The sequence below is a fragment of the Myotis myotis genome, unplaced genomic scaffold, assembly GCF_014108235.1.
Source record: "Myotis myotis isolate mMyoMyo1 unplaced genomic scaffold, mMyoMyo1.p scaffold_m19_p_3, whole genome shotgun sequence".
Classification (NCBI taxonomy): Eukaryota; Metazoa; Chordata; class Mammalia; order Chiroptera; family Vespertilionidae; genus Myotis; species Myotis myotis.
The window spans coordinates 69,421,532-69,432,092 of NW_023416335.1; the positions used below are offsets into that span (position 1 = coordinate 69,421,532).

Sequence of the window (10,561 nt, forward strand, 5' to 3'; positions counted from 1 at the left end):
TACAGCAAGGCTCCAACAGTGGCCTTTCCTCAGCCTCACTGAGTACACACATACCTGGAAACCAAAACTTCAGCCCTCCTCGGTCCTATCTTATCTGCCCCAAAAGCTGAGTTTTTGAAGATCTTTTTATGAATCACTTTGATGAAAGAAGTAGTTGGCCATATTTTCTTTTGTTCCCCCAAACTCTTCTGTTAATCCAGTGAAAAAACATTTATTAAATATTTGTTTTGTTGCCACTCACTGTGCTAGACACAGGAACACTAGTCATGCTCCTCCCTTCATGGGAAGGACTGACAGTAAACAAGAATCAGCCACACTGTGGTCAGTGCTATGAAGACGACAACCCTGACCAGCTGGGTGAGGAAGGTAGGAATGGATAGATCAGGGACATCCTCTCTAAGCAGGTGACATCTGAACTGATGCCTAGAGCATGAGAATCAGTCAGACTTTTCCTTTGTATTTGTGCACGTGCATCTTACAGATTTTCATTTCTAATGAAGTAAATAGTAATATTTAAATCTTACATAAACAAAAAGCTCTTTGTGGGTTGTCTTTTTGTTTTTCCCAGAGTATAAGATGATGAGACCAAAAACTTAGAAAATCACTGTAGTTTATCCCCAGCCGTGTTTGGTCCGTTTCCTGAAATGACCTCATAAGGCACCATTGTGATGAAATTGCAAACCACATCCCAGCTGTCATTGGTCCATTTTTTGCTCTGACCTCACAAGGTGCCATTGTGAGGGAATTGCAAACCACGCCCCAGCCGTCATTGGTCCATTTCTTGTTCTGAACTCATAAGGCACCACTGTGATGGAATTTCAAACCACTCCTATATAAGACCCTGAGCAAGCGCAGGTTTTTGTCCGTTATAGCCCAGGAAGCTGATTTTGGTGACCTGTTGGACTTGGACTCCTTAGCCTGTTTTGGCTATTTTTCTTTTTCTTTTTGTTCTCTGATTTACGGTGCCATGTTTAATATCTGTTCATCCCATTCATCCCACAGGGAACACTACATCGGAGAGTATCTGCTCCTCAAAACCATCAAAAAGGGGCCGTCTTCGGAGGTGCGTTGGGCTCAGCACATACTAACCGGGGCACATGTGGTCATAAAGGCTATTAGGCGGAAGGGCATATCTAGATTTTTTGAGGAAGTGCACTGCTTCAAAAGGGTGAGTCACCCCAACATAACCAAACTCTTTGAGGTGCTTGTCACCCCTGACAAGTATTTTTTAGTAATGGAGCACGTTGGGGGAGGAAACCTCCTAGAATACCTGGAGGAAAACGGCGCAATGGACGAGGGAGAAGCCCGCACCGTGTTCCGGCAGGTAGTATCCGCGGTCCAACACTGCCACCAGAAAGGCGTGATCCACAGGGACCTGACACCAGACAACATCCTCATAGAGGTTGATGACACTATCAAGTTATCCGACTTTCATTTTAGCACGCAGGTGAGAGAAGATACGCAGTACACCTTCTGTGGCTCCATAGATTATTCGGCCCCAGAAATTTTAAGGAGGAACATCTATGATGGCCGAAAAGCGGACGTGTGGAGTTTGGGGGTATTATTATACAAGATACTAACAGGGGTGACACCGTTTGCGGGGGACAACATTGCCGAGGTGAAGAGTCAGATACTGAGTGGAAACTACCAGGTACCAAGCTTTATGTCAGGGGGGGTTCAAAGACTTCTAAGAAAATTACTCACTGTAGACCCTAACAAGAGACCAACCATGGAAGATGTGATGAAAGACCCGTGGGTCAACAAGGGCCACAAGAAAATTCTGAAGCCATACAGGGAGCCGCCAAGGGGTGAGTTGGACCCGCAAATAATGAAAACGATGCTTAGCCTCGGCTGTATACCCGACTACATCCAAGAATCACTAGCACAAAGAAAATTCGATCATTTGATGGGCACATACCTGATCCTCAGAACGATGAAAACAAAGATGCCAGGCCGCAAAATCAGGGTAAAGCCTTTCCGTACCTCTTACACCAGTAGTTCCAGTACCACAGCCTCGAGCCAAGAGGGTGCTCGCCTATTTGACAAGAAGACCAAGAGCCTGAGGTTGAGGGTGACCACTACCCAACCCACCCTGGACACCATGACCACCACTGCCTCAGAGTCCAGCACAGATACCTCCATTAAAGACATCAGATATTCCGTTGAGATTGGCCGCAGCAGCGAGAGCAGCAGCAGCAGCACCACCAGCAGCAGTGGGGGAGACGCCCATAGAAGCTCCCCGGCCTGGCAGGAGGTGGCTAGGAGGGCCTTCCAGTTTCTATTAAAGTTTGTGTGCTGTGGGTCATCTTCCAAGAAGGAAGATCACAAAAGGTCAAAAATCAGGACCACAGCCAACTTGAAGGTGAGGAGCTCCAGGAAGGCTGGTCAGTGGTATGGGAGATGAACCAGAGGTTGGAGGCAAACAGCTGAGGGTTGTGCTGGGCTGCATATCTGGCGCTTCGGCCAGACGGGGCGCGCTGTGCTGTCGTTCCTAAAATACATAGATAGGAAGGTACTGACATCAGGCCAGGCCTTGAGATATGGTCTCATGGCCCCTTCCCAGCATGTTGTACTCTCTGTTCCTAGTACACATAGCTAGGAAGGTACTGATACTGTACTGTGTCGGGAAGTAAGGTCTTATAACTTTGTGGTTTTTGCAAATAAAACACTGTAACTCCTGTAGTTGGCGCTGCAGTTCAGCCTTTGCTTTGGCAGGGGTGCTGTAACTGTAGTCACTGGCCAGCTTAATAAAGGCTCCTAAATCTTGACCTGAGTCCCTGGTGGTCGTCTCCGCAGGTCGCCCCATTACATTTGGAGGCTCCAGTGAGATCCACTCCAGCTGAGTTGCTGGTGGACAACCCTGCTGCCCCAGGCGAGGACACTCCAGTCTCCGTCCTGGACCACAGGGAGGCATAGTGTTTTCCTTCCAACACTACAATCCAAAAATGACGAGCCATCTGGACCTCCAGCGGGGAGGTAAGAATCTGGTATCTGTCTGTGGAATGTTCCCTTTAGGACTCAAAAGAGGGCTGGATGCAGTGGAACCTCGGAGTCCGACCACCCGATGCAACGGCATTTGGGGGTCCTGGTTTGGGTAACCTTAGGTTGCATTTGTCTGGTTTGTTTTGTCTTTGTTCTTTGTTTGTGGGAGCGCATCTGTGGAAACTATAGCAAACTACAAGCTCCAGGTGCATGGCTGCTGTATGACCCCTAGATGTCTGTCCTCTGGTTTGTTATCAGCTACTAGGCCGGGCAGTTGGTGAGCTCCTCCAGGCGGAACGGCGAGATGACAATGTCCCCCGACTTCCTGCCGACGCTGCCTCAGGATGACTGCATGGTGGCCGGGCTGCCGCTGTTGCCCCCGCCCTGTCCGTATCGCTCTCACTGGGGCCATGACAACCTCACCCAGGCCATCTTCATCATAGTATACATGGTCAGGTAGCTATGGCTGATTTAGTGGGAGAAATCATGTATAGACTTCCTGGTGATAAGCTGATACAATTTTTTCAGCATGATCAATGTCAACCTTTTAGAGTTATTTCTCTTACTCCTATGGAGAATACAATGACTGTTTTTACTGATGGCTCTGGAAAGACTGGTATAGGTGGAGTTTGCTGGTATGAGCATGAAAGCTGGAAAAAATTTATTACTAAAGGATATTCCAGCACCCAGCGAGCGTAGGTTGGAACTTTGATTTTAGCATTACAACACTTTCCCAATTCTCCATTAAATATTATCAGTAACTCCCAATATGCAGTTCAACATGGTCAAAGAATTCCTAAGGCTGCTATTATTGGAGTAGAGGCATGACCTCTAGAGACAGACTGAATAGGGCAATCTATTCTTTAAATTTTTTGAATCAGCAGCATGAGGAGACAGCTGCTGAAAGGCACTATATTCCTCAAGAGAAGAAGCCTCACCCTAAAGTCTGGTATCGGGACCAGGAGTCCTCCATATGGAAGGGTCCGGTAGAGCTACTAACTTGGGGAAGAGGGTATGCTTATGTTTCTCTCCCTACAAGACCTTTGTGGCTGCCAGCAAAGCAGGTGAAGCCCTACCATGAAGTTCCAGGCGCAGACAATGGTGACCGAGTTTGCAATCGTGAACTTTCAGGACACACCCCAGTGGAGGCGTCGTCAGTTCTGGGGTAGATTTAAAGGCTAAAACAAAGATCCCCAGGCTCCTCCTATCACCTGGGGATCGTTGAAGATATTGGATGCGGAAGCTCAGAGCATAATGAATGATGAGGGGATGGAGGATCAGACACAGACACGTTTCCTGATATACTTGGCCATCATCACCTGGAATTCCTCGTGGGGGATGATTTTGGCCTTGATCACTTTAGCGGGACTTTGAAGGAAATAAATAAGGTTTGAACGGCGACCAAAGGCCGCTGTTGACCATTCACCTGCCTTTTGTGTTGGTGTCTTATTTTCCCCTTTCACATTTGTTGTCTTTGTCTTTGTCAAAATGGGTCAGGGTCAGTCATCTTCATCAACCCCCTATCAGTCAGGTCCACTCCAAATGAGTGGAAGGGGAGCTTGATCACCTCCCGGGAAGCCATAGAGCTCCCTTAGGCAATTAGTCAGGAATTGGGAATTAGTCAGGAATTGGATAGATTGTTTAAACTCTGAGTGAATGTCTGGTGAAAGTGTGTGAGTGTGGAGGGAGATGGCCTGCCCTCTCCTCTCCTCTGTGGGGCTCCACGACTTTGGTTATGGAGTCCGAGTGGACCCCAACATGCGGTTCCACGATTCATCATAATGGTGACTCACCCCCCACTTGGAGGTGACCCGGCCTGGAGTTTATACAGGTGCACCTTAGCTAAGATGAATCTAAGCTCCCAAGGGACGCAGCAAGGCAAGACATTGGTCAAGAATTCTGTTCTGGGACATGGGAGCCAGGAGTGCCCCCACGCCCATCTGGGGAGTTATGCATTGTTCCATTTATCTGCTCAGCGTGTCTACTGAGTGTGAGTATGGGTATTTGTCTGTCTTGGCTGCTCATTAACTGGTCTGTGTGAAGTGAGAGCTACTTTGATTTATTCTGCATTTCTGTTGATCCATCTGGCGAAACGTTCGGGCTGGACCCATGATGGTCTGCAAAAGTCTCTAGCAGCTGCGAGATTTATTTTTCTCAGAGTCTTTTGCTCACTATTACAGAGGGAATCAGCCCACTTAGCTAATAAAAATTTCTGTCTATCAGTTGCTCTTACCTGGGTTGTAAATTCGCTGTATTAAATTGAAATTTTGCAGTTCTGGGGTAGATTTAAAGGCTAAAACAAAGGCTGGCTATGTTCCAAGGTTGTTTGGTTCTGAGATTGCTTGTAAGAAAAGCAAGAGAGAAGTCTTTTCAAGTTAACTATTTGCTTAGCAAATTAACAAAGTAGTACATTTCAAAGAACAAAGAACTTATTTAACTGTCTATGGACCCCATTAACCCTGGTTGTATGTTTTGTTTAACTTACCGTTTTATTACAATCCTCACAGAGGACATAACCTGGTCTTTCCCTTCCTCCCTTATCCTGATTCTGACAGCATCTGTAACTGAATTAAAGATCTTTTCTTCTAGGAGGCCCTCCAGGCTTTCAGTCTGCAAGAAATCTTCCTATACTCCCTTATCCTCATCCACTATTTTTCCAGGCAGACAAAGAGTCATTTTTCTCCACAGGTAGGATCCCAGCCTCTGGGAGGGAGGACTACTACAGCAGTAGTCTGTGGTTTTCTCTGAAACTCCCACTGTTTAAGGGGAGATAAAGAACTGGACAGGGGATTGGTCGGAGAGATCAAGAGTAGTAGAGGAGGATTTAAGATCCCCTAAGAGTAAAGAGGAAAAATAAGGGAGGGAGAGCAGCTAAGGCCAGAGTAAATGGGTAATGTAGAAAAGGGGGGAGGTGTAGGCAGGGAGAGCAGGGACAGATAGTTTTACTTATCTGAACTATGTTGGACTCAAGGCTGCAAGCTGCTACTAAGCAAGGTAAGTTTTTCTCTGCCCTGTTTTGTTCTCTTTAACCCTTCCAATACTAAATTAGGTCAATACCTGTTCTTAGTTTTATCACAGAAGGTCTAGGTATATTTTCTTAAAAGTAAAAGTACATTTAAAATGTGTTCATAAATATTAATCTAAAAATGCTGACTGTTCACGTTTAGTAGTCATTAAAGGATTGAGGTTTCTAATAATAAAGAATTCTAATACATTAAAAAAAACAACTAAACTCCCAGGAGCAAAGTGGAAGAGAAATGGAGCTGAAGTCCGCAGCCACTCTGGTGATTTAGCACTGTTTGCTAGGCAGACTCAGCCCCCAAGAGCCAGGTCAACGAAGGTGGGGCTGGATGCCCGAGTTGCCTGCAGTGGTTCCAGAAAAAGCAGCTGCAGCACAAAAAGTGGGGAACAGCAGAAATTTTCCTGACACTAGAGCTGCCATGTTTCTGCCCAGTGAGTAATGAGTGTTTTACAACAAGAGATACAAGACTTGGGCATTTGGCTTGCTGGCTACAGCAGTTAAGCCAGAAACCAGTGACTGCTACTAGCCTTCCTGCAGCCCCAGGAATAGATCCGTGAGCCTGGGATCTATGAAAGCTGCAGATAGAGCTAGTGGAAGCTCCCTATTTGCAAATGTACTGAAAGGGTTCAGTACCTGCTGCTGCTGGAAGAGGAGGGGATGATAACCCCTTCCAGTGCACTCCTTTGGGAAAGGCCTGGTCACTGCTCTGCCACAAAGGGTACTGGAGGGAAGACAAGGATAGCAGGGCCCTATAACTAATAAACAGGGTTAACAAAAGGGCAAAGAAAATGGCAATCTCCCTGGACCTAGGAGCCATCAGGACTTTAACATTTTTCCAAGAATGGAACAGTCTGACTCAGAGACTGGCCAAGACCCTCTTGGGTTCGGAGGACCAGAAGCTACATATTGAACTTATAGACTGCAATTTGCTAGACAGAGGTCCCAGCCCAGTTGTATAGGGGTTAAGCTGCCAATATACAGCAAAACAACTTTCTCCTGTACCAGAATACATTTTAAGGAAATTGGACAGACTGTGTTTGTGGCTAGAAAGAATAACTTGCCTCAACATACAGCCCTGACAGTGGCCTGCAGAAAACTGTATAATAGACTTAGATGATGTCTGAATATTCATGGACACAGCTCCAGAGAGACAAGGACAATTTTGCCGTATGGTTATATAGCCCTACCATGTGTCATATATGGTAGCAGAAAATTTGGCTGCCTAAAGTAGCCACAGTGCTCATATTGTACCTCATTATATTGATATATTAGATTAACCTTAATTCTCTCACAGATTTAAATGCAGTTGTCAGAAGGGCAGGTGCCCAAATGGACAAAGAAGAATACCCATCAGGTTTTGGTCTCCATTGAGAGACAGTTGGCAGCCTGTATGACCATGCCCATGTCAGGGGTGGCACAAACCTCAACTGTAGGAAACTGTTCAGAACAGAGGGAAGTAGTAAAGTGGTGGGTACTAGCCCTTTTTTACAGGAATTACAGACCCTGTGAGGTCCTGTGACATATGAGACCCTATAAAAAAATAAAGCTCCCTTAGTCCGTTCTGAGAGAACAAGTCAAGTAAGGGGAGCCGTACTACAGGGACAGCTATAACTATCTATTTGAATACAGACACATTGTAAATTTCTTCTTGCCATTTAAAGACAGTTATATTTCTTTGAAGAGTCCATAAAAAGGACTGACAAGGATAATCAGAAGATCTTAAGGCAGGTCAGTAGCTTTTTCTTCTTATGTAATTCCTCCAAAATTTGGCAATTCTTAATTCATGGCAATACATTTCTTTGCATAAATTCAATAAGACTGGTTTCTAATAGTGGTTTTATTGACTGAAAACTTTGACTGGAGTATCATATTTTAAAGAGCCCTATCTGAGCTCTGAATACTTGAAGCCAATAAGAGTACCATGGTGAAAGCCTGGTATTGTGAGAACCCCGCAGAGGGATCCCACTCCGTCCCACCGACCGACGGCGACCCCAATCAACCGCAGGAGACGTCCCTTGATGCAAACTGCAAGAGGTTTTATTCCAGCGCGCCCTGGGGCTCAGCTCATACTCACGCAGGAGCAGAGGAGATGGGGCGCCCAGTCAGGGGTTTTTCATCTTTTTATATGCAAAAATCACACATCAGGGAGGGGTGGCATGCAGGAGGGTAAGAGGAGAACAAAGGAATTCCAAAGGGGTCTGGTTTGTGTCTTGATAGGGATAAGGCACTCCTGCTTGGTATTTTTACAACCTGTTTATCTCAATGGTTGATTGAAGCCTGCCCTTTGTTGGGGCTATCTCCTGGAACCTCCTCAGGGAGGGCGTCTTTCCCTCTGCTCCTATCTCTAGTGGGGGGGTGGGAGCCTGGGGAGTTGAGCTAAAACAGGCAATTAGGCCTGGCAGCTGGGCCTGTGCATTTTGTAACATTCTTTTATTCTTTCAGTATCTTGCTTGGTAGCCCTGAAAATAGCTGGCTCTGGAGCGTCAGACCCATGCCCTACCATCACTTGTGGTTGGTCAGAGTAGAAGGGGAGCAATAAGGGCACCTCTGCATCCCTGCAGAACCCCCATGCACTCTGGGCAGCGACGAGTTGGAAGGCTGCTGATAAGGGCCTTAAAGCAAGGACAACGGGCCCAGGCAGAGCCACTGCAGGTGGGGAATTCACCTAACTCAGCAGATACTGCAGGCAGGCCTGATGGTGGCTAGATGGCATGGCTTCCTGGCCCTATGGGGCACATTAAGATTCAATCATAAAATTCCAGCAAAGGTAGTCAGTTACCATTCTTGTCGTGTTTATGCAAACAATCAGGCCAAATTGAATACAGTAAATAAATTAGTATTTTAATAAACAGAGAGATAATTTTAAGGAGAAAAACTCTATTTCAATGGAGGTTATTAAAACTGAAATGTTTTCTTTCTCTCCCACCAGATCATTTGTTATAGTTTGTCTCCTCCAGGTCACAAGCCCACCTCCTTCTGTGCCCAGGTCTCATTGTCCCTCTGACAGACAGCAAGGATCTCTTGGCTCTGAGAGAAAACTCCGTCCCTCCTCAGCACGAAGCAGCTACAGGAAAAATTCAATGTCCATTTTCTCTGAAAGAATTCAGAGCCAGGATCTTTGAGGTAATATAGTAGGCAGTTAGTCAGACATAAGCAGAGCAAGGACGATGGGCCCATTGGCACTGCCAGATGTAACTAAGTATTTCCACCTCTATGTATGTAAGACAAGGGGACTCCCCAGAAGCAAGAGGGAACAGGTTTGCAGACAAAACAGCCAAAGAGACTGCAAAAAGACCAGTAGGGCCGGTTGAAGTACTGGTAGCAGTACCAACCCGGAATCTACAGCCAAACCCTGTTTACACCTCAGAAGAAAAGGAAAAAGCCACAAATTTACATGCAAAAGGGACTTCCCAGGGATGGCTACTATTACCAGATGGAAGGCCTTTTGTTCCAGAGGCTTTGAGCTGAATCATCGCCTCCCAGACACACCAAAGTACTCACCTGGGAGCAACCAAACTAGCTGAACTCCTGGGAAGGGAATACTACATACCAAGGCTACATCAGATAACCCGGGATATAGCCAGAAGGAGCCAAGTTTGTGCCCAGTCCTTACAGGCACTCCAGGCCAGCTCAGCAGCTGTGCACCAAATCGCCCGGGCAGCTCATCAGGAAGCCATGCGCCCAACCCAAACAGCCCACCTCTGTGTGCCCCTGGTGATTTGGCCTGGGCAAAGCAACACGATCCAGGTACTCTTGACCCTCAGTGGGAAGGGCCTTTCCAGGTCATTCTAAGCACCCCAACTGCTGTCAAAGTCAGAGGAAAGAAGCTCTGGATTCACCGCACACAAATCAAGAAGGCTGAAGACGCATCAGGACAATGGACTTTAGAGCTCACAGCAGACCCACTCAAGGTCAGACTGAAAAGGGGACCCTGTCTAGGCATCCTCCTTTTATGCCCCCTGGTTTTGGCAAATGGGAATCCCCACCAAGCCCCAGTTTACTCCTGGGAGATCCCCTGCACTCTAGACAGTAAAATCATTGGGAAAGCCACCACCTCAGGGCCCCCGGAGTGTGGGGATGAAGATGACTTTTACTGTCCCTCTTAGGGACAGTAAACTGCTTATTAAAGAAAGTATTAACCCCCTGGCAATGGGCAAGGAGACACCTGATTAGTGGTGTTGCTCTTATATCAGTCAGGGGCAAAGCGGATGTACAGTCCTTAGTTCATCCTAGCTTTATGCCTGTGTCGGTGGCCAGAGCTGTTTCATGCCTGAGGCACATAAAATGATAATTGCTAGGTCTTGGAGGAGAAAAGATCAGAAACACTGGTCTCATAAGTAAATTACTAGTATTAACAGGCTTAGGGGTGTAGTTTTAAAGTTTGTGGAGCTGTGATTGCTCTAGTAACTTGTAGATTAACAGTAAGCAGGTAGTTCTAGTACAACTCCGTTAAGAGTGAACATGCCACCTAACAGTTCTAGTGGAGTGGATATATGTTATTCTGCACATAAAACTGGGTGCTATGAGAATAATAAGTGGGTCACTATTTGCTTTCAG

General features: G+C 46.5%; 1 protein-coding gene and 1 pseudogene across 1 annotated transcript; both read left to right on the forward strand.

Moving 5' to 3' along the window:
- The first annotated feature begins 967 nt into the window (after positions 1–967).
- LOC118650439 (serine/threonine-protein kinase MARK2-like) lies at positions 968–2,404 on the forward strand. Its single transcript, XM_036298905.1, has one exon. The coding sequence runs from the start codon at positions 968–970 to the stop codon at positions 2,402–2,404; it is 1,437 nt and encodes a 478-aa protein (XP_036154798.1).
- A 7,738-nt stretch (positions 2,405–10,142) lies between these two features.
- On the forward strand, positions 10,143–10,287 carry LOC118652366 (annotated as a pseudogene).
- The last annotated feature ends 274 nt before the right edge of the window (positions 10,288–10,561 follow it).

Bases quoted from the DNA above. Each gene is read 5' to 3' on its own strand.
- LOC118650439 (XM_036298905.1), top strand. From the start codon at position 968: ATGTTTAATATCTGTTCATCCCATTCATCCCACAGGGAACACTACATC.